The sequence below is a fragment of the Bos indicus x Bos taurus genome, chromosome 25, assembly GCF_003369695.1.
Source record: "Bos indicus x Bos taurus breed Angus x Brahman F1 hybrid chromosome 25, Bos_hybrid_MaternalHap_v2.0, whole genome shotgun sequence".
Lineage (NCBI taxonomy): Eukaryota > Metazoa > Chordata > Mammalia > Artiodactyla > Bovidae > Bos > Bos indicus x Bos taurus.
In genome coordinates, this window is record NC_040100.1 from 41,295,445 (window position 1) to 41,318,584 (window position 23,140).

The following is a 23,140-nucleotide window of genomic DNA, read 5'->3' on the forward strand; positions in this document are numbered from 1 at the left end:
CAACGCCGGTGTGGTCCTCCCGCCTCAGAAACAGTCGCCGAACGGCACTCGCCCGGGTACGTCCCCCTCGGCGGTCGGCGTGCGGGTGAGGAGGCTGCGGGCGCCGGTGCTGTCGCCCCTCAGCCTCCCTGAGGCCCGGCCCGCGGCGAACAGGAGCAGTTCCGGCTACGGCGGCCGGCGGAGTCCGCGGAGCCGACGCGCGGGGCGGGGCCGGGGCGGCGGGAGTGCGAGCCGGGGCGGGGCGACGCGCGCGGGGCCGAGCACGCCAAGGTTTCCAGCGGGCGCGCCCCCTCTAGGCGCCTTTCCATTGGTCAGAGGCGGGCGCGCGCGCTTACACGCAGGGACGCTGGGTGGGGGCGGAGGGCGGATCTGCGACGCGGGTAATGTTGTGACGCTACCCTCGCGGCCGTGCGGACTGGTACGTCTCTCCGGATTGGTGGATCGGCAGCCAATAGAGTGAGAGCCTAGCCTGTGATTGGCCCGAGCCCTGTTGACGGATGCGTGAGAAGAAAACGCCGCCTCAGCTCTGAGTCTTGAATCCGGCGCGAACCGGGTTTTTACCGAAAAAGTGTGGAAGTGCGACTGAGGCAGATAAACACAGCCTTTATTGGATTGAGTGTGAAGGCTTTCAAGTTTTTTAGTGCTGCCGATGGTGCTGGACGCTTAGGTTGTTTTTCTTCGTTTTGGCGATAAAGGAGTGGAGTTTATGGAGGAGGGATAAGAGTGATGGGGCTTAAGGGTACAAATTTGTTAAGGAGTAGTATGTAACGCACAATGTTACGCTTGCGTGCTCAGTCGTGTCCAACTCTGCGACCCGGTGGACTGTAACCCGCCAGGCTCCTCTGTCCATGGGATTTCCCAGGCAAGAATACTGGAGTGGGTTGCCATGTCCTCCTCCAGTGGATCTTCCTGACCCAGGGATCGAACCCCTGTCTCCTGCATTGGCAGGCGGATTCTTTACCACTGAGCCACCTGGAAAGCTTGCACAATATAATGGATACAGACAATAATACTGTACTGACTAATGTGATAAATATCTCTACAATCTAATCACATAATATATAATGGGTCAAAGTAAGATTTTGTACACCTTAAATTTACGCAATATTACATATTAAATTTATTCAGTAAAATCCTAGTGTTCATGAAAATGGGTTTTTTAAAATAGAATCTTCCTTGTATGCTTAACAAGTGAAAGACCTTTGCTGCTGTTTGCTATAGTAAGTTTTCTTAGTAACGTAGCTTTTTCTTTTAAAATTAGTTTAACCCACCAGACCGTTAGAGCAGGACGGCACGTTGATAATACCTTAGGGAATGCAGTCAGCCGCCAAGGTTAGGGAAAAGGTTAGTTTCTAACTAAATGAACTCGTACTTTCTACTCTACGCTATTTTCTCTCTAATGGCGTCCATAAGCCTCCCCCCTCAAAGCACTGAACCAGCTTCAAGGAACTATGTTGAATCAACTGACTTTTCTCAGAAATACTCTTGAACGATACCCTCTTGGAGACAAATCAGAATCTAGCAAACCTTTCGGGGTCCAAGCAATAAGATTAACCAGAGGAGAGAATCTTAAAGATGGCGTTCTCCTTTCCCAGTCTCCCTGCTGCCTTCCTCCTGACTGACCTATGTGGTTGGAAAAACTGAACTACAGGGGCGGGTCGCGAACCGACCGTGTATCCCCATCACATACAGAATACACTAGCTTCCCTTCTCTGGGCAGAAAGGCATATTCTGTCCCCTCGGCCCCCTCTGCGAGCTAGCGTTGTGGGCTCTAGACAACCATCGAGAAAGGGGGAAATTGCCCTGCACAGCCCAGGAGCTCGCCACTCGCGGGAGGAATCCTGCCCTCGGCTGCGTACGAACGTTTCCGAGCGTCTTCGGCTCTTTCCGGCCTCTCGGGGCGCTTCGGCTGGTCTCGGCGTCCGCCCGCTCGGCTTCGGCTGTATCCGAGCTGGGCTCGCGGCCGTTGTCCCGGCAACGCGCGGCGGCGCAGCGGCCCAGCCAAGGCGAGTGCGGCCCCCGGGCCGGGACCCAGGAGTAGGGGGTCTGGGGGCCCGGAGCCTCCGGACAGGGCAACGACGAGGCAGGGCCGGGGATGGGCTCGCGAGGCCGAGGGCCGGGACGGCTCGGGGAGTCTGGCGGGTCCGGGAGCCCGGAGCCTGGGCCCGGGAGAAGGGCGACGCCGAGGCGCGCCGGACTCTCTTCTCCGCCTCCTGGATTATCTTCGCCCAGAAACCCTGCCTGGGCCGATCGCCCGAGCGGTGGCCGATCAGGCCAAGGCTTAGGGGTGCGGGGCGGGTGTCTGAGGGCTCAGTGCGCGGCGAGGTCCGATTGAGGGCCGCGTGGCGGCGCGAGGCCGGGAGAGCGGAGCTGGAGGGGAGGGGAGGGGACGGGGGCCCGGAAGGGATTCAGAAAACCACCTTCTGCGCTGTCAGTTCTGTGGCCCGCGGGACTGCGCGGTCGAGCCGGAGATGGTGTTTCTTCATGTCCACGGGATGCAGCTATGAGCCTGCATTGACGAGGGTCGGGGGCGGTGGTTCAGAGTGAGGCTTTTCGGGGTGTCTTCCAGTGCCCTCCACTGCGCCCCTCCACCCAGCCCCCGTTGCCTCAAAGTCCTTCTGGTTCCCTCCCACAGCGTCTCCAAGCAGTGATGCAACTGAAGTCATCCTTAATACCACAAGCCGTTGCTTCCCAAAAGGTGGCTTACCTGAAGACTGAAGAGGTTGCACGGCTGGAGGTGAGAGCAAATCGGTGAGAAGTGGAATTTTTTTTTCTTTCCTCCAAAGTTTATATATTGACAAACGGCATTATGTTCAAGAGGTACCCTGCCTTTAGGAAAGGAAGTGCCCTTGTTTCTGAACCGATGCCATTAATGGATGCGATTTCATTGTTAGTCATCTCTCCTTCTTGTTTTCTTTGATAACTTTTGTTTGTAAGAGCACATGTGTATGTGCGTGCTCAGTTGCTTCAGTCGTGTCTAACTCTTTGTGACCCCATGGACTGGAGCCCGCCAGTCTCCTCTGTCCATGGGATTTTCCAGGCAGGAGTACTAGAGTGGGTTGCCATGCCCTTCTCCAGGGGATCTTCTAGATCCAGGGATCCAACCCAAGTCTCGTGCATTTCAGGCAGATTCTTTACCAACTGAGCCACGAGGAAAGCCTTGGTACACAGGTAGCATTTACTGCTGCTGCTGCTAAGTCACTTCAATCGTGTCCGACTCTGTTCGACCCCATAGACGGCAGCCCACCAGGCTCCCCCGTCCCTGGGATGCTCCAGGCAAGAACACTGGAGTGAGTTGCCATTTCCTTCTCCAATGCATAAAAGTGAAAAGTGAAAGGGAAGTCTCTCAGTCATGTTGGACTCTTAGCGACCCCATGGACTGCATCCTACTGGGCTCCTCCGTCCACGGGATTTTCCAAGCAAGAGTACTGGACTGGGTTGCCATTGCCTTCTCCCAGGTAGCATTTATTCATTGTATAAAACTGGATTCATTCACCCTGGCCTGACCCCAATTTCTGCAACTAACAAGACATCAAAAGCCTCTTTCCTTGCTAGTAAGTATGTCCATCAGAGATTCATGTACTGGGGCCTGTTTGGTGGAGGCAGTGTTCTGGGGCCGGGTATGCTCCGGTGGCCCCTCACTCTGTGGGTCAGGTAATTGGGTGAGGAGTGGAGGATGGTCAGTCAATCACAGACTTACAGTACAGTCTAAATGGAGAATACAGGGTTCTCTGAGGACACTGGGCAGAAGCCCAGGACGACCTGGTGGAAAGAGGGTCCTGAGTACCCAGTGCAGGGGTGTGAGGGGGAGAGCCTCTGGGAGAGCCCCAGCAGGAAGAAAGTAACTTAAAGATCTTCTAGCATACTTGCTCCTTACAAAGTGATGTTCGAAATAAAAGATAGAGGAAATCAGGTTTAACTTTTCCAAGTGCTCTTATAATTCTTTTTCCGTCATTACAAGAAGATTGATATGTTACTCATTTTTCCAAGGCATATTTTCAGAGAGTAAACTTGTTAAACATGAGTAAGAATTTCCTGTAGCCCAGAATTTAGACCCTTGGTGGCTGCAACATGTTAGAACTCAGTGTAAAAGGCTTCCTTGCTGTGTTAATCTGCCCAATTTTTAACCCAGTGTGTCTCATTGTGACTCTGTGTGAACGATTGCATGAAGTCTTTACTCAAGGAATCCAGAGCCCTGGACCAGTGCACATGTCCCCTAAGTGGAGTGTGTGCAGCTGGCCATGGATCCTACCCCCACAGACCCCAGTCTCCCATCCCCCCAGCTCCTCCGGCCAGTGCCCAGCCATCTATCAGGAGCCTGAATGGGTGCTTTTCAGCACCCATTAAACTCACCACCAGCTTGTGGTGGTGACTTTAGTGGTCAGGGTATATTTTCATAAAAGAAAGATACGCATTTGAAATGTGACTGTTCATTTGTACTCTCCTGCCTTCCAGCTTCTGGAAAAACAGGGTCTCCCTCTCTGAACCCAAAATGAGCCTGCGTGGCTTTCTCTGATACAACTGTTGTATTGCTCAAAGCAAATGGCGTAGCCTGTTCCCTTCTCCAGTGATGGAATTTTGTAGGTGCTGGATAGCTTTTTTTGCAGTTTTTCTGTTGTGGTTAAATATACGTAAGATTTACTATTTTAACCATATATAAGTATATAGTTCGATGACAACATTAAGTACCTTCACACTGTTGTGTGGTCATCGCTACCAGTCTTTCAAAACAGAAACCTTATATATAATAAACACTAATTGCCCATCACCACCTGTAGCAGGCCCTGGCAACCACCAGTCTACTTTCTTTTTTCTTTTTTAAAGATTTTTTTGATGTGGGCCATTTTTAAAGTCTTTATTGAATTTGTTACAGAATTGCTTCTTGTTTTTACATTTTGGTTTTTTGGTCATGAAGCATGTGTGATCTTAGCTCCTGCGGTGCCTGCATTGGAAGGCGGAGGCATTGAATTTGGTGACTCTTAAGTACCTCATATAAGTGAATCATGCATTATTTGTTCTTTTTGAGTCTGATTTATTTCACTTCTTCGAGGTTCATCCATGCTGTAACATGTGTCAGAACTTCATCCCATTGTAAGGCTGCATTGTATGGATATACCACATTTTGTTTATCCATTCATTTGTTGATAGGCATTTGGGTTGTTTCCACCTTTTCACTATGAATAATGCTGCTATGAATATTGTGTTCAAGGATCTGTTCATATCCCTGCTTTCGATTCTTATGGGTTTGTGTCCAGAACTGAATTGCTGGATAATGTGATGATCCTGTGTGTGAGCCTGAGGGACCCACCAGACTGCTTTCCACAGCATCTGCACCATTTTACATTCCCACCAGCAGTGCACAAGGCTTCCAGTTGCCTCATCAACACTTTTTACTTTCTGTTTGTTTGATAATAGCCATCCTGAGGGGGATGAAGTTGAATAATTTCAAATGATAGCAACCACCCCAAAGAGACTTTTCTGGGCTAGTTTGCTTCCCCAGACTGACTCTAGGATGTGAACAAATGAGTGGCAGTCAGACAGTCATTCCATTCACCCTCCTGCCCCTCACACACAGGGACAACATGCACATCTCTTAGGGAAGGAAAGAGAAAGAGATGTTAGGTAACTGATCAAGCTTATTTTTTCCCCAGTTGCCCTGTGGCCTTGCTTCCTCCCACTCCCTGACAGATGAATCCTTTGCTTCCTGCCACCGCAAGAGGACAGCAGGGACCACCTTGGTTTTCTGTCAAAAACTGGGGGTTAGGTTTTTCTGCACATTTCTCTTCTGTGCAACAGTTTGCTTTTTTTGGTTTGTTGTTTGAAAATATTGCTTAAAGGGGAACTGTAAAAATATGAATTGTCCTTGTTATGATTAGAATAAAAATGATCAAGGGTGGCACGTGTGGTCTAGTCTGCAGGCTTCATTTCTTTACTGTTTTGATGGCAACGTGTGTTATTCTTTTCCGTCATACCCCAGGCCTAATCCCTTGCTTCTAATTGTGTTTCCCACATTAGAGATCTCTTCCACATAAATTGCGTGCATCGGTCTGAAGGAGTGTTGATAAGGCTGTTGATAACTTGCCTGATGTCTTATGATTGTGGGTTTGTGTTACCTTTTTTCCTAATTCCATATGTAGGAGTTTTGTTCAAAACCAACAGGACTTGTTTTTTCCCCAGCAGGTTTCGGTGCTGAGCAGGCCTGCGTTCCATCATGGCCCTCTACTTTGACCACCGCATAGAAGCCCCAGACACAGTCGGGTCTCCGTCCCACATTGGCTGGCATCCCATCTACCCGTTCTTGGCGGTTGCTTCTGTTAGCACAACCTCAGGAGGCAGCGTGGATGTGTATCTGGAGCAAGTGAGTGTGGAAAGCAGCAATCTGACTGCAGTGGCATCTGGCTCTTGTCTTGTTCTTTTGTTCTGGTGTGTGTGTGTGTCTGTGTGTGTGTGTGTGTGTGTGTGTGTGTCTCACGAGGTCCAAATTCTCAACACTGTAAAAGCCCTGTTATATAAGTAATTCTTTTACCCTTATTATTTAGTTTTGGGTACACAGTTAGGGATGCTTGAGACAGAATCCACCGTCAGTTCACAGTCACCACCAGGGCTGTCTGTCCCCACCTCGCCAGCCTTGTTGGGTCACACCAGCCTTCGAAACTGTTCGTTTCCTGGAGCAGCCATAACAAATTACCACGGATTGGATGCCTTAAAATAACAGAAGTTTATCCTCTCATAGTTATGGGGCCAGAAACCCCCAGCCCGGGGCTGGCAGGGCCCTGCCCTCTGAAGGCTCGAATGGAGGGTGTGTACCCTGCTGCACATTTACTTTGGTGCAGCCTGCAGTCTTCAGTGCCCCCTAGCTGTGGTGGGCTCTCTTTCCTCCTCATGTAAGGATACCAGTCATACTGGACCAGGGCCCACTCTAATGACCTCGTCTGAGCTTGGTCATCTGCAAAGACCCTGGTTTCATAGGTCATGTCACAAGAACCAGGGGTTTAGGAACCAGCATATCTTTGGGGGCCACACAACTCCATAACAGGAACTTTCTAGAAACTCCTACTTCACCAAGGAAAATGGATTTCCTTTCCCGCCCCCTGTCCCACCCTCCCCGGAAATCTACCTCTCATGCTTTGGGTCCGCACCTGCTATCCCCTCCCCACACATGGCACCCTCCTGTGATGTCCTCCGGAGAGCACACCCAAGGGGCTTCCTCACCCAGCCTGCTGCGTCCAGCCTCCCCCATCCCCGACTGGCCTCCTCTCCCTCCATCCCTTCCTCCTCCTGAGGCTACGTTACCATCTCTTGGGGGACAACTCACAGGCCTGCGGTCCAGCCCACCAGTCCCACTGGACCACCAAGGAATTCCATAGATAAAACTTCAAAATTCAGAAAATTTAAAGCACACTATTACAAAACTTCATGTGTTTCTAATTGGCAGAAGGAAAACTGTAGGATTTCAAAATTATGATTTATTCAATGATAAGAAGGTCACAGATACAGCAGGTATAACTGGAGATTGGTAGGAAGAGCCCAGTAGAAGTGCTGAGAAACAAAACTGAGTTAATCTCTGAAAACACACACGTTTATACTTTTAACCTGCTGCCTTTGAAAATTCTAGAAAACATGAGAATACAAGAGCACATATCTTACTAACTCTTAGAGCAATGACATTGTCATATATCTCAAAGCTTCCGGAAAACTCCACTGTTCACTTGTGAGAGAACGAGAGTTAACAAGGCAAACCACGTCCTAGTATCATTCTGAAAATGACTTTGGCTTTGCAGACCTCAAAAAGGTTCTTAGGGTCACCTAGCCACACTTTGAGAACCTTAGGTCAACACACTTCACCTGCTGGCCCAGCACTTGCTTTTGTAAATAAAGTTTTATTGGTAAGCTGGTTTGTGGGGTCGGTTAAATGTTTGCCTTGTGCTGTCATAGTTCAGCTGAGGCAATATGGGTGTTTCTATGACAATTAAATAAATAGACTGTTTCCTTAATAAGCAGCTTGTTATATCCTCTACCTGATATCATTCCACTGATGAGGCAGAAATGCTTAGTCGCCGCCATTCCCTGTAATAAGGGCTTTACCTTGTGTGTCGCAGGGTGAGCGCGTGCCAGACATGCATGTCGAGAGGTCGTTCCGGGTCACCTGCCTGTGCTGGCACCCAACGCGGCTGATCCTGGCTATTGGCTGGGAGTCTGGAGAAGTGGTCATGTTTAACAAGCAGGACAAGGAGCAGCATGCAGTCCCCGCCACGCACACAGCCGACATTGCCATCCTCGCCTGGAGCCCCAACGGGAACTGCCTAGTGTCGGGGGACAGGGTGAGCAGACGCGCGGCGGCCCGCTCGGGGTCTCAGCCTTGCCCTATCTGTGCTCTCAGGGATGCGGGAGGCTCTCAGGGACCAGGTTATTAGCGACGCGTGGTTGCCGGGCTCCGCTGACCTTGTCAGCTGTAACGGCAGGCTGTGTTTTATGTTGGGAGCAAGATTTGAAAGCTTTATTCTACCTTCTCACTCTGTGGCAGAAGTGTGTAATTTTGTAGAGGAACATCTCTAGATACCCACATTCACACGGATGGTGCGGTGCCTCAGGTACCCCAAACCCCAGTGTGCCCTCTGAGCATATCGCTTTGTTGCCCAGGAGTCCCTGGTCCCCATCATCTGGCCTGGGGCCTCCTAAGCATGTGGACGTGCCCCCAGGGGACACTGGAGAGGTCGTTCCTCATTGTAAGGGAGAGGGTGCTTTCTGCTGGCATCCGGTGGGTGGAGGCCAGAGTTACTGCTCAGGATCCACCAGCGCTCAGGGCAGACCCCACCGCAGAGAGTCACCAGCCAGAGACGTCCGCAGGGCCTGGGCTGAGAGGCCTGCTCTAGACCTTTTGATTCAAAAGGGACAGTAGAAAGTGTACGGTGTGTTTATTTCTCTTACACTTTCAAGGTAATACGTTTGCATGTTTCAGAACTCAAACAATGCTAAAAGGTACATGCTGAGAACACTCTCCTCATCACCCCACCCTGCCCCCGGCACCTGCGGCTCCTTCATGTCTCTCTGGGTTCCCATGGGAACACACAGGAGCATGCAGTGCATTCTCTCCCCAGCTTCCAGCTTTGAAAAATCATAAACGTTAGAGGAAGGAGCAGCACAAGGAATACCCTTGTGCCCTTGCTGTGAGTTCAGTAGCTGTTAACATTTCGACACATTAGCTCTCTGGGTGTCTGTACTCCCCCTGCGCATTGGGGAGTTTGTCACAGATGTCACACTTCACCCCTCGATGCGTTGGCATCCGTGTCCTCGGCGCGTAACCACGTGTGCTGTCGCACAGGAGGGCAAGGCCCGCGCGCTCCCCGCCGCGGTCGGTGTGGCGCTCCTCCTGCCGTCCTGGTAGCCCGTCCTCACCTGGGGCTGCCGCGCGCTCTCTGCCTCTGCTGCCGTTCCTCTTTTGTCTCCTCCCATCGTAGCACTGGGAGTGTAACTTTTGTCTCCTTCCATCCCTGCTCTCTTCTTTCGTCTCTCTCTCTCTCGTTTGGTCTTTGATGACATCGACATTTTGAGGGGTCCAGCTCGTAACTGTGTAGCGAGTCCCTTGGTTCAGGTCCGTGTGGCTGTCTCCTGACCACTGTGAGTGCCTTCACACGGGGACACAGTCCCCTCCCTGTTTTCCTGGATCCTTGTCACGTGAGGGGCAGCACCCATCACACACTGTGATGTTTCAGGCTTTTCATCAGAAGCCGTGTCTTCCACTCTCCACGGCAGCGCACAGCAAGCCTCCTCACTCTCTTTAGACCTGCCCTTTGTGCCACGAACCTGTTATTATTTGCCTTCGCAGCCTCTGTGGGAAGCAGTCTTCAGTTCTTCGCTGGACGGTGACACGACAGCTGGCCTCATGCTTTTGTCCTTTCTCATGTGTGAACCTTTAGAGAAAGTCCTGGAGGGAGGTGGGACCCAGGGCGTGCCCTTGTGGTTTGATCGGTGTGCCCAGAGCTCCCTCCGCGGGGCTTGACCGGCTCACACCAACCCACGCGTGTGTCGTGACCAAGCTCAAGATCTTGGAGAAGTGCTGTCTCGGTTGTGTCCCAGTTTGTGTGCGTTTCTCTTCCTCCTGAGGGTAAATGTTACCTAGAAAGCCATTTATACTTAATTTCTACTCATACTGCCTCTTCCCTATTCTACTTATTCCTTTTTTCCAGACATTTCTTGTTTTTCTGTTTGATTCACACCTGGTGACGTTGCCCCACCCCAGGCTCCTTCTCCTGTGGGCTCCTACCCCTTCCTCATCTCCCTGCTCTGAAGATCCCCCATGGGGATAAAAGGAGTCAGGGTCCTTGAACATCACCATTTGCATCTTGAAGAAAGGAGAAACAACTGACATAGCGAATGACTCGAGCGTGACCTGGAGCCCCGGTCACCGCTGACCGAGTTCTGGAGTCAGAGGATTTCAGAACAAAAATACCTGGTCCTTCTCTCAGAAAATCTGCAATCATGTCCCAATTTGATACTGGACTCCAACAGGAAAAGACGTACTAACGAACAGACACGCTGAGAGTAGCAACCCCTGAGATGCCAGCTCCCCAGGCTTGGCTGAGGGTCTTTTCCACTCTTCCACCAGAGGCCTGGTTTGGTCACCCTGAGATTCACCAGATGCATCAAGAAAGCACAGTCTGGAAGCCTTGAAGTGTCCCACGTCTCCAGGGGCGGGAGCCAAGCTGGAGGGCGGGAGCTGAGAAGAAGGTCTGAGTGTAGCAACTGGGGTGAATGGCAGCTGCTCTGCACCCAGAGAGCAGCCCTCAGGAGTGGTGGGGGGCCCAGGAGCATCTGCTGTGTTGTCTTCCGCTTGGCAGTCGTCTCTGCCTGGTTCCCAGAGACACGAGAGGACCTCCCGTGGCCTCCCCCCACCCGCCGTGGTGCCTCTGTCCTCGTGTCCGAATAGGGGTCCGCAGGCCTCTGAGCCGAGCCCACCGCTCTAGGGCCCGGGCTCCAGACGCATCCCCAGAGCAGCTGTCGGGGCCTGGACGTGCAGAGTGTGCATGGCTGCTCAGGAGCCCAAGGGGTCGTCACGTGTGCCGGTAAAACAGTGACTTACTGTGTTAAAAACTAAGTGCTGGGCAGGAATTCCCCAGCGGTCCAGTGGTCAGGGCTCAGCACTCTCCTGCCAGGGCCTGGGTTCCATCCCTGGTCGGGAACTAGGATCCCATGACCCACACAGCACCGCCAGAAAAGAAAAAAGTGCTAGCCGGCTGCACTCACAGGGTATTTTAAAAGTAATTTCTAAACACAAAGAAACCAAGAGTGCTTTTATTCTTGTCTTTATAAAGCTGGCAAAGTCAAGAAGAATCTGTTTGGCCTTCCCTGGTGGTCCAACGGCGAAGAATCTGCCTTGCAATGTGGGGGACTTGGATTTGATCGCTAGTCTGGGAAGATGTGGCATGTGTGGGGCAGCAAAGCCCGTGCACCACGACCACTGAGCCTGTGGTCTCGAGCCCAGGAGCCGTAGCTCCTGAAGCCCCTGGGCCCTAGAGCCTGTGCTCTGCGGTAAGACAAGCTACCGCAAGGAGAAGCCCACCCACTGCAGCTAGAGAGTAGCCCCTCTCGCCGCAACTAAAGACAGTCTGCGCTCAACAACTGAGACCCAGCACAGCCAGAAGTGAATATCTTTTTTAAAGTAGAAGAATCAGTCTAATAATACGTGATTTAGATTATATGTACACTCAGGTTACATACTATGTCCACTCTTAACGTGCTTTTCTTAGAGGTTCATTGTGCAGGTTGCTTTGTAAGGCCCAGTTATTTGAAAATCCTCTTTTCATATACAATTAAGTGATATTATCCAATTTGGGGGATATATATATATATATATATATATATATATATATCCCCCAAATATATCCCCCTGATATATCTAGTTTGGAATGAAAGCGACTTGAATGAAGGGAGAGAAGATGACCTCACTGTCTGCTAAAATGCCCGCTGACCTGAGCGGGAAACGCGCCTTCAGGACAGCTTGGGCTCTGCTGTGATGGAAACGGTACCATTTCACACAGCCAGGCTCATCCACAGCCAGACGCCCTCGCAGACTACTGCTCCCAGGCCAAATAGTCTCTCCCAACTTGAACTTTTCCAGCGCTTGTCTGAACCGTTAATCTGAGACTTTGATGTTGAATGTACAGTACACCTGGCATCCAGATCTTGGTTGGTTTCTTCCAATAAAAGGAACTAGGGCTCCTTGGAGAAGCAGCTGGTCCTGGACTGGGGCAGGACCGTGAGCCCAGAGGATCTGTCAGCCAGGACGCGAGGAGGGGCTCACACACCCGTAGCGACGGCCGTGTGAAAGGGACAGTGGAGGCAGAGAGAAGAGCGCCCAACGGCCGGAGCTGGAGTGTCTACACCAAGCAATACTGAGCTATAACCGTGAGCAGAAACTAGACATCCATGGGTCCAGATGATGAAAATCTATGACTTAATAAACCAGTAAATGCCGGAGAGCTGGGACACATCTCCAGATGACCTAGAGGTGAGATGTCACTCTCCTCCTACGTGTGGGCCGCACCCAGCGAGTTCCTTCAAAGCTGGATGGATGGCAGGAGGAGGAGCGCCCAGTGAGGGAGGCCACATCGAGGGCATGACCCCGATCAGAGATGCCAACAACAGCACTTGCCCTTCGATGTCCCTCTCAAACCTGCCACTCCGTCAACAAGGAGAAAAGCATCAGACATATCCCGCCGGGGGGCACATTCTGGAACCCCGGGCTGGTCCTCCTCACACCGGGCAGGCCTCTGAAGCAGGAGCCCGAGGAGGTGCAGCCACCACGTGTGTGAGGATGAGGTCCCGGAGGAGGCGCTGAGGAGACGGCGTGAAGCCCCAGCTGGAGTTAGTGGCATGTCCCCTGGTGACCGGAGCAACTGGGGCTGGGCTGGGGCTTCTCCCAACTGCCTTTGCCACCTTCCCTTCAATCTGAGTCTGTCCTCAAAGGTTTGTTTTTTGAAACTGAACACGTGATGCTTGTGATCTTTAGGGACTGAAGGCGGGAGAGGGCACAAAGAAGGTTCTGGCTCCTCGCGGAGCCCGTGGATTGTTGGATTTTTTACAGTGCCTGCTGTAGTTTTGAAATTGGAGAGGGAGTGAGTCCACGCTCCAGGGCGTGGTGTCACCTCCGCGCGCTGAGGATGTGACCTTGGGTTTACAGCTTGGCGTCCTGCTCCTCTGGAGGCTGGACCAGCGGGGCCGCGTGCAGGGGATGCCGCTACTGCGGCACGAGTACGGGCAGCCCCTCACCCACTGCATCTTCCTGCTGCCCCCGCCTGGCGAGTGAGTACCGCGTGGGAGGGGGTGGCAGTGGGGTTCTCGTCTGTGGTCACCCCGCCTGCACCCCAGGGGCCACAAGGAGCTCCCCATCCCGTCTGCTTTCAGGGACCTGGTTCAGCTGGCCAGGGCGGCAGTGAGCGGGGACGAGAAGGCCCTGGACATGTTTAACTGGAAGAAGAGCGGCTTCAGGAGCATCCTGAAGATGGGGTCTCAGGAGGGCCTCTCGTTCTTTGTCAGCCTGACAGACGGTGAGACGCGCGCTGGGGTCAGGGACACCACAGCATCTCGGGGCATTTGGCGGTCACCAACGAGCAGACGGAGTGTCTGTATAAAGCTGCAGGCCGTGCGCCCCTCCTGGACGGATGCCTTGGCCCTCCCATGCCAGGGTTATCCTGGGCCCAAAGGGTGGCTTCCCTTGGCGCCAGTGGAGACAAACAGCTTTTATTTGTGTTGGAAAGTTTTTTAGGAGGAAGCTGTCCGGTTCGCGGGCCCAGACGAGTCACTGCCGGGGCACCCACGTGGTCTCCATGCCCACGTCCAGACTCAGCTCTGGGGCCGTGACCGGGGTGCTGGATGGGCTCTGCCAGCCGCAGCCCCCGGTGGCAGCCCTGGGGGCCAGGCCGTGGTGTCAGCTGTAACATGGCTCCTCCTCGGTGCGCCAGGAGGCAGGAGGCAGCGGCAGACGCAGCATGAGGGTCTTATCCTCTTGGGACATTCATGGGTTGCGTCCGCTGCAGGAAAGGGGTCCAGGAGGTGGGGCTGCACGGGGTGATGGGGTCTGGGATGCGCATGGCCAGGCAGCTTGACTGTGACGGGTGACCGCGGGCAGGGGCCGGGTGCTGGTCATCTTAAAGATAGAGACACTGGCATGTCGGGGTGAGGGGTGGAGCCGCAGGAGGGCAGCTGGAGGGACCAGGGTGCTGCCCTGAGGGCAGAGGGCAATGCTGGTGCTGGGTGCTGCGGGCCAGGCTCTGTGTCTCCGGGCACCACAGTCCCTGTGCCTCAGCTCCTGGGCACGGCCCTGGGGACACAGTAGTCCCTGCCTCCTGCTCCCCACAGGCAGAGCTCACGTGAAAGTGCACACCCAGCCCACCGCACGTGTCTGCGGAGCAGGTGCTTGTTTCTGGGAGTGAGATGGGGGCCCCGAGGGTGAGGGGCTCTTGAGAGCCGCAGAATGAACCCACCCGAGAGCTCACCTGAAAACAGAACCGGGAGGCAGCTAGGGGCCAAGGCGAGGGATCCAGACTGGGAGGGGCCTGGGAGGGGAAGAGGGGGCAGGCTGTGATACCCAGGACCTGGGATGGAGGACCTGGGTCGAGGCCCCAGGGAAGGTCGTGGTTCAGGCTCTGGGGACAGACATGACCGGAGCACAGAGGCTGCGCACCAGGAGGGCGGTCACTGAGTGCTGGACAGTGGTGGAGGGGACGGCAGGGGCAGGAGTCCGGCTGGACTAATGCACGAGACGGCAGGTGTAGCGGTTACGGGCCAGTGTTGTTTTGTTTTTTAATTATTTTATTTTATTTTATTGCCTTGGGTCTTTAGTTGCAGCATGTGGGATCTAGTTCCCTAACTAGCTATTGAACCCAGGGCCCCTGCTTTGGGAGCATGGAGACTTGGCCACTGGACCTCTGGGCAAGTCTGCCAGTGGTTTTTAAAATGGTCTATTTGTAAATGATTGTGATGAAGATGCTTATGTTGAAAGTGTCCGTAAGCAGGTAGAATGGCCGCGGGAGCGTCCAGCTTCCATGGACACAAGGCTCTTTCACAGGGACCGTGCACCACGTGGACGAGAAAGGCAGGACGGCCCAGGTGGCATCCACAGACAGCTCCATCCAGACACTGTTCTACCTGGAGCAGAGGGGGGCGCTGGTGGCGGTGACGGACAGCCTGCTGCTCTGCCTGTTCACGGTGACGCCCGAGGGCACGGCCGAGGAGGTGATGAAGGTGCGTGGGGCCACCCCAGGGCCGCCCTCTGGCCTGCCTCACCCTCACCTCGTCTTGGTTGAAGAGTCCACGTTGCAGGGTCACCAGAGCTTTGGTGCCTTATTTGCTGTGGACCATCGCAGTCACAGGCTGGGGAGATGTCAGGGGAAGGGGCCGCCCGAGCCTCGGGAGGCAGGGGGTGTGGTGGGGATGCCTGGTCACGTGCAGACCTTGGGGGTTGTCACCAGTGTTTCCACCACGGCTGGTCCACACGTGTGACGGTTGCAACTCTGAACGCCCCACCATCCCTGTGGGCGCCTCGCCCCTGACCTGGGGGCTTGCTCGCAGGAGGACGCCCGGAGCCTGGGGTGTGGTCAGGCAGCACGCACCGCTCCCTGAGGACCGCTTGCTGCCCTTCTGCGGTCTCTCGGTTCCACCCGCAGATTCCAGGTTCTCAGGGACCCCGAACCTCCCTGGAGGTGGTCTGGTAGACACAGAAAGTCAGTGTGTTCGGGGCCCTCGTGCACCTGTGTCTGCACAGCAGCTGAAATGTGGTCACTGAGTCCATGGACCTGGGTTCAAATCCCCCCTTGGCCCCTCGCTGGTTCTGTGCGTGGGTGTGAGGGCGCCTCCCCCATGAGGGGCTCCATTAACTGCTCTGGCCTGAAAAGCTGGGGCCGCCCGCACTTCCTTTGCGTGGGCACTCTCCCCAGAGTTGCTGCCAGCAGAGTCCAGCCCGTCAGCAGCGACACAGCCTCCACACAGGCGGCACCCTCCTCTCAGGTGGCTGTTGTCGTGCAGGTGAAGCTGAGCGGGAAGACGGGCCACCGGGCAGACATCGCGCTGATCGACGGCAGCCTGCTCGTGACCGCCATCGGAGAGGCGGCGCTCAGGTGAGAGCCGACCCTGCGGGGTTGGAGGGAGAAATCTGTTCCCAGCACTCTCGTGAGTCGGCTCCGTACTGGAGCCTAACGTGCACAGAGGCCAGCACACGAATGATGGCCGATCGTCACCACTGTCTGTAACCGGCCCCGAGGTGGACGAACAGACAGGCAGAGCCCCAGCGCCCGCCCCACGGAGTCCTGCTGTCCCCTGCCTTTCTGACCCTGCCCCCTGTGTACGTGGAAACCCATGTCATGGCCTCTTGGGCCATTGCTTTGAGTCCACGTGACGCAGGGGTCTCCTGGGCTCAGGTGCTCGGGGCTCCTGTGCTCTCCTCCTGACCTTGTGTCCCACAGGGGCCCTCTGCATTGGCAGCATCTCCCTCTGGTCATGAGCAAGGCCTAACGGACAACATGATGATGAGAAACTTTTTTTTTGTAGAGTCTGAAGGGCTGTGTCTTTTTCCTGGTATTTAATGTTTAATCTGCGAGTTGAACAAGACCCTTGGAGCTGAGGGAAACACACTAACGCAGGCCCCTCATGGGCTTTCCTGCTTGCCTTGTAGATTCTGGGATTTAGAACGAGGGGAGAACTACGTCCTGAGTCCAGAGGAGAAGTTTGGTTTTGAAAAAGGAGAGAATATAAATTGCGTTTCTTACTGTAAAGTTAAAGGTGAGACTTCTGGCGTCAGGGGCTGTTCTCGGAACCAGCCACTCGAGGATGGTCAGCCCAGAGCAAGAGAGAGGCGGGCGCTGTGTTTGTCCCGTATGGTGGCCCAGGAGATGGTCAGGAATATGACCATCCGGCTGCGGGAATGGGTGTCTGTTCCTCCTGAACCCTCAGTAGAGAGTCAGCGTGAGGAACATTATATGTGTGTGTATATTAATATATATGTGCATGGATGTGTGTATGTGTACACACACGTGTGCACCCATGCGCGCACACACAGTGGAATAGGAGATGCATGGGAGCAGCACCTCTGTGCCCACTAAGTGCCAAGTCCTGTGTGGCTCCTCACACGCACACACACGCGCCTCACGCACGCGTACACATACTATCGCTACGGCAGTGAGCTCCTACAAAGGGGATCAGCTGGGTAAGTGGCTGCAGAGTTACTGGGCGGGCTGATACATCTGAGAGGGTGGTCAGAGGGCGCCCGCTGCCACTTTATCCCTTTCCGGCTCAGCTAAGGTGAGCTCTCTTTTTACCTGTAGGTCTCCTGGCAGCAGGTACCGACAAGGGGCGAGTAGCCATGTGGAGAAAAGCGCCGGGCCTCCCGAACGGCCGCGGGGCGGAGGGCAAAGACAAGTGGACCCTTCAGGCCCCCACTGAGCTGGAAGGAAACATCATGCAGATAAAGGTACAGCCGGTGGGGTGCTGGGGGCCCTCGCTTTTTGCACAGGTGGAGGCAGTAATTGGCTCTGAGCCTATTTTTGTCAGTTGTTCAACTTAAGATTAAAAAATAGCAACAATAAAATATAAAGGCCTGTTGGGTCAGAAATTATATAAGCGGTCGTGGGTCTGCGGTAGTCTATATTTATCTATTTTACCGATTTACCTGTCCTTTTGTCTCTACCATCCTCTGTTTTGTTTTCTCACTTATGTTTTTTTGGCCGTGCCCCTCGGCTTGTGAGATCTTATCTCCCCGACCAGGGGCTGAAGCCCGGCCCTGGCAGTGAAAGTGCCGAGTCCTCACGGCTGGGCCTCGGGGAGCGCCTGCCCCAGCCACCTCCGGATGCTCCATACCTCCGCCGCTCTCCGGGCACTGCTGTCTTGCCCATGCTCTGTTTTAGATAGAGCTGCTTGTGTTGGGAGCTTGCTGCTCCAGAGCCTGCCTGTGGGGAGAGCGGCTTTGGGCACCAGAGCCTCTGTCTGGGACTGCCTCCCCGTGAGAAGCAAGCTAGGGCGAAGGCCTGGTCTGTGTGGTCAGGCTCCACCCCAAAGGCAGAGCCTCCCCGCACACCCACCTGGAGCTGGCCTGTGTGCGGAGCTGAGCGGTGAGAGACGCTGGCGGCCGTCCCTCCCTGGGCCTTTTGGCCAAACCTGCCCGCCAGGCTCACCTGCCGCAGACTCTGCTCTTCTCTCTAAACTCAATAGATTTTCTTCAGTCCTTCTTTCTCCATTTAACTTTGTGCCCGATTCCGAGAAAAATGGGCAGTTGTGTTCTCACAGTTTTCACCAGTTACGCCTGCTGTGTCCTCAGGGCTCCTCGCCTGCCATCCTGGGCCTGGCCTGTCAGCTCTGCTCTGTGTGATATGGGCGTGCAGCACACAACATCTTAGCTCCCTGACTAGGGGAGGGTAGTGTCCTGCCCACTGGACCCCCAGGGAACTCCCTGAACTTTTTAAGATGAAGTTTAAATAATCTAATCAAGAAATGAAACTTATATGGTAAATAGTTTAGGGATGTCTTAGAGCAATTTTGGAGGAGGAAATGGCAACCCACCCCAGTATTCTTGGCTGGAAAATCCCATGGACGGAGGAGCCTGGTAGGCTACAGCCCATGGGGTCACAAAGAGTCGGACATGACTGAGCGACTTCACTTTCACTTTAGAGCAATTCTAGGAATTTCTTTTAGATCCTCCACTGTTAGCCACTCAGTCATATCTGACTCTTTGCAACCCATGGATTGTAGCCCACCAGGCTCCTCTGTCCATGGGGGTTCTCCAGGCAATAATACTGGAGTGGCTTGCCATTTCCTACTCCAGGGGATCTTCTCAACCCAGGGATTGAACCTGTGTCTCCTGCATCTCCTGCTTTGGCAGGCAGATTCTTTACCACTGAGCTACCTGGGAAGCCAGGTAGTTCACTGATAGGGTGTAAACTCTCTTTCCGTTTATAAAACACAGATGCCCCTAAGTTTGCATCGGTAAACTAAGCTCTAGAAGATGCTCAGCCAGTCAGAACAGACACAAACTAGAACCAGCACATAAGTTTACATGCTGGATCTCAACTCTGGGTGTTGAGATCCAGTATTTTTAAGCTTTTCTGCAAATTACACATTTTACACTTATAAATTTTTAAAGTCATGTTTTTAAACAAGAGGGCGTCCCTGATAGCTCAGTTGGTAAAGAACCCGCCTGCAATGCAGGAGACCCTGTTTCGATTCCTGGGTTGGGAATATCTGCTGGAGAAGGGAAAGGCTACCCACTCCAGTATTCTGGCCTAGAGAATGCCATGGGGTCGCAAAGAGTCGGACACGACTGAGCAACTTTCACTTCACTTTAAATAATGAGAAGAAGCAGTGCTTGGAGGCTGTTTATGAATCTTCATACCTGTGACGTTGCCCTGACTGCACGTCTCCTTTCTGTTCATACCTCGGTGGTGTCTCTCCTCGTGGAAACCAAGTGGGGCTCCAGGAAGAGCCTCCTGGCCGTGAACAGCATCAGCTCCGTGCTCATCCTCCATGAACAGGCCATGTCATCCCACTTCCACCAGCAGGTGGCCGCCGTGCAGGTCTCCCCAAGCCTCCTCAGCGTGTCCTTCCTGTCCACGGGGGTGACCCACAGCCTGCGCACAGACATGCACATCAGCGGAGTGTTTGCCACCAAGGTCACTGCCAGGGTGATCTGTGGGCGGGGGGCAGGGTCACTGATGTAGACAGAAGCCCTGGCCAGTTGTTAGGGTCACTGGGGACAGTGAGGCCTGGATGACTGGTTGCTTTTTCCCTTCCGTGGCTCTTCATAGGATGCTGTTGCCGTCTGGAATGGAAAACAGGTGGTGATCTTTGAGCCGTCTGGAGCCACGTTACGCAGTGCAGGTGGGAGTCTTTTCAGCCCCCGGAGGGTCTTGTGTCTGATGCAGGTGGGGGTGCTAGTTCCTGAGGGGCCGGGAGGGGGCAGGTCCTGGGCCACCGGGAGACCCCACACCCGTTCTCGTGCCCGGGCTAGAGCTCGTGGCCTCCAGAGTCCTATGTATGATGAGCTGCAGCTTTGACAGTGGTGCTGTCACAGAGGCTGCGCTATGAGAAGCACCAGCTGCTCACCAGAGGGAGGAGGTGAGGGCATCAGTGAGTGGTGAGGGTGGGTGCCTGGCACTGGGTGCCCCATCAGGCCGTCACTGGCAGCCGTGGCCCTGGGCAGTCCCTGTATCTTGGAGCCTCACTTACCAAGATGAAGAAAACACACCTTTCACAAGGCTGTTGTGGGGCCAAGGAGCAGTAGGGAACACACGTGAGAACATTCTTGATACTACAGCTCTGCCTTTTCTCCCCATCTTTATAGCCTGAGGCTCTTCATTATGACTTTAGTTGTAGAAGATGTTTTGTGCTAGATTCCAGTCTTTCTCATCAATCACTCTATAAAGAGTTCCAGTTTTAGTGTGAGAATGCTTCCGAAACTCTAAGGAGCTCTGACAAGACTAGCTGCTGGTGTCATGACCTCTGTCTGTCATTTCAGGGTCCTTCCTGTGTGAGTCTCCAGTGTTAGCCATGCATGAAGAAAACGTTTATACGGTGGAGCCAAACAGAGTCCAAGTTCGAACCTGGCAGGTAAATGACTGTTCTACGGTGAGTGGCCTGTGACGTTAAAGACAACTAGAGCAGAGTTTAAAACGCCACCTCTAAATCAAGCCAGAGCCTGCTTATTGACTTCACCCAGCCTTATCAGATCCCCTCACTGGGTGTCTGGTTGGATTGTGAATCTAATGGATTCTCACATAGCTGTTCCATCGACAGCTCTTGTGACTTCAGAAATCAGGAGGTAAGGCAGTGGCCCTTTGCAGCGAAAAGGACTGCCTGGCTGGTTCTAGAGTGCATTATGAAATGGGAGGAAGGTGTGCTGTTTAATGTGCACCTAGAGGACTGAGGGGCCGTCAGTTTTGGCCACAGCTTTAGACCTTTTCCTGCATGTGTCTGAGGGTGGGAGCCACGCGTACCTCCAGGACCACAGCCTCTAGCACCATTCTGTCTTCTGCAGGGGGTGCAGTAGGGGAGCCCCTGCCTGCCCGCATCCTGTGCACACTTGCTTTATCCCTGGGGCTGACACGGAGTATTAGTTTCCTGACTGGCCATAACCAATGACCACAAACTGAATGGCTTAAAACAATAGATATTTATTTTCCTCAGCACCGTTCAAGAGGCTAGAAGTCCAAAATCTAGGTGTGGGCAAGGCTGCTCCTTCTAAGGCTGTGGGGGAGAGTTTGTCCCATGCCTCCTCCAGCTGCTGGCATTGCCAGCATTCCTTGCGTTCCGTAGCCTGTAGCCAGGTTTCTGCCTCCATCTTTACATGGCCTTCTCCCTGTGTCTGAGAAGGACGCTTGTCCCTGGATTTAGGGTCCACCCTAATCTAGAGTTATCTCTATTTGAGAGCCTTAGTTATATCTTCAAAGACCCTTTTTCCAAATAAGGTCATGTTTACATCCAAGTGGGTGTATCTTTCAGGGGAGACCATTCACCCCGCACGTTCAGCAGTGTTCTGCATCAAATTTGAGGACACTTGCTGTGCTGCTGGTTTGGCTCTCGGTGTGTGACCACTGTGTCCAGCTCTGAGTTCTTTCCTAAGGTCTGTCCTGTGCTTATACCTCACAGGCTTATACCTCCCCTTCTCTATTCAGTAACTCCTGAAGGAGCTTCCCTGCAGTTCTAGCCTCTAGCAGAAGGGTCAGACGGTAAGGAGCACAGTAAAGTATGGAGGGGGTTGGAGAGTATTGCAGGGGGACACGTTAGAATAGAGACCTGACAGGTGGGGAAGGTGGCTGCAGTCCCATGAGCCTCCTGGGGGAACTGCAGGGAGGGATCTGGGCCTCAAGAGATGCCTGGCCAGGTTCAGGTCAGAGGGGAGGTGGGGAGGCGGAGGGATGGGGCTTGCAGACCGCTGATAGTGGTGAAGGGGCATCAGGTGTGGACATAAAGCTGAGGTAGGGAGGAGCCCTGCCAACAACAGATGAGGGAGCAGCTGGGTTATTAGAGGGATGAACTCCAGAGCCAGAAGGTGGAGGCATGCAGGAGAGAAGGAAAGGCCTGCTGAGAAGGGGTGAAAGGCATGCTGGCAGAAAACGAAAGGCACACTGGGAAAAAGGCGAAATGTTGCTGGTAGGGGCGAAAGGCATGCTAGGAAGGTGAGTGAGAGGCATACTGGGAGAGAATGAAAGGCATATTGGGAAAGGAGTGAAAGACATACAGGAAGAGAATGAGAAGTCCACTGGGAAGGCAACAAAAGGCATACTGGAAAAGGAGTGAAAAGCATGCTGGGAAAGGGGCGTAAGGCATACTGGGAGAGAATGAAAGGCATGTCAGGAGAGAACCAAAGGCATATTATGAAAGGCCTATGAGGAAAGAATAAAAAGGCCTGCTGGGAAAGCAGCAAAAGTCATACTGGGAGGAAACAGAAAGGCCTTCAGGGAAGGGGTGAAAAGTTTACTGGGAAAAGGGTGAAAGGTTGCCGGTAGGGGTGAAATGCATGCTGGGAAAGTGGTGAAAGGCATTCTGGGAAGGGACAAAAGGCCTGCTGGGAAAAGAGAACAGCATGCTGGGAAGGGGTGAAAGTCAAGCTAGAAATCATGGCAGTAACTTAGGAGCATCTGACCATAGACAAGAGTTTAACCTTTTAAAATTTTTATTGAAAGGAATATATGTCAGGGACTTCCCTGTTGGTCCAGTGGTTAAAACTTGGCCTTCCAATGCAGGGGGTATGATTTGAACCCTGGTCAAGGAGCTAAGCTCCCACTTGCCTCATGGCCAAAAAAAAAAAAAAAAAAATATATATATATATATATATATATATATATATATATGAAACAGAAGCAATATTGTAATAAATGAAGACTCTCTGAGTCTCTGTTCCTGGTATGCAGAGCCCACTAAGTTCTGTGGGAAACCCCACCCCTGGCCACTCTGCTCCCAGCCCAGTGCCAAGCCAAGCAGAAACTCACTGGTCATTGGTTGAATGTGAAACCATTTACCTCAGACTGGGACTTGAACCCACGTGCTGGGACTCAAACCGGCCAAAACCCACAGTCTTCCCACTGAGGTCACAGACCTAGTTTCAGGATCTGATAAAGCTCAGGTTCATGATATCTCATTGCAGAAAAAATTCAGT

At 53.3% G+C, this 23,140-nt stretch overlaps 1 protein-coding gene across 6 annotated transcripts in view; it reads left to right on the plus strand.

The window, feature by feature from the left end:
• Positions 1-1,940: 1,940 nt before the first annotated feature.
• IFT140 (intraflagellar transport 140) overlaps positions 1,941-23,140 on the plus strand; it is a 58,279-nt gene continuing 37,079 nt past the window's right edge. The window contains exons 1-13 of one of the 6 annotated variants that reach the window (XM_027527948.1): positions 1,941-2,006; positions 2,636-2,751; positions 6,181-6,358; positions 8,100-8,321; positions 13,181-13,302; positions 13,405-13,547; positions 15,068-15,243; positions 16,024-16,115; positions 16,670-16,776; positions 17,319-17,464; positions 19,452-19,655; positions 19,791-19,863; positions 20,501-20,592. In XM_027527948.1, coding sequence (XP_027383749.1) covers positions 6,212-6,358; positions 8,100-8,321; positions 13,181-13,302; positions 13,405-13,547; positions 15,068-15,243; positions 16,024-16,115; positions 16,670-16,776; positions 17,319-17,464; positions 19,452-19,655; positions 19,791-19,863; positions 20,501-20,592 — 1,524 coding nt within the window. In that variant the 5' untranslated portion in view covers positions 1,941-2,006; positions 2,636-2,751; positions 6,181-6,211. Of the gene's footprint in view, positions 2,007-2,037; positions 2,288-2,380; positions 2,752-6,177; positions 6,359-8,099; positions 8,322-13,180; positions 13,303-13,404; positions 13,548-15,067; positions 15,244-16,023; positions 16,116-16,669; positions 16,777-17,318; positions 17,465-19,451; positions 19,656-19,790; positions 19,864-20,500; positions 20,593-23,140 lie in introns of those variants that run through there. The other 5 variants (XM_027527950.1, XM_027527947.1, XM_027527946.1 and 2 more) reach the window with 5 other exon arrangements.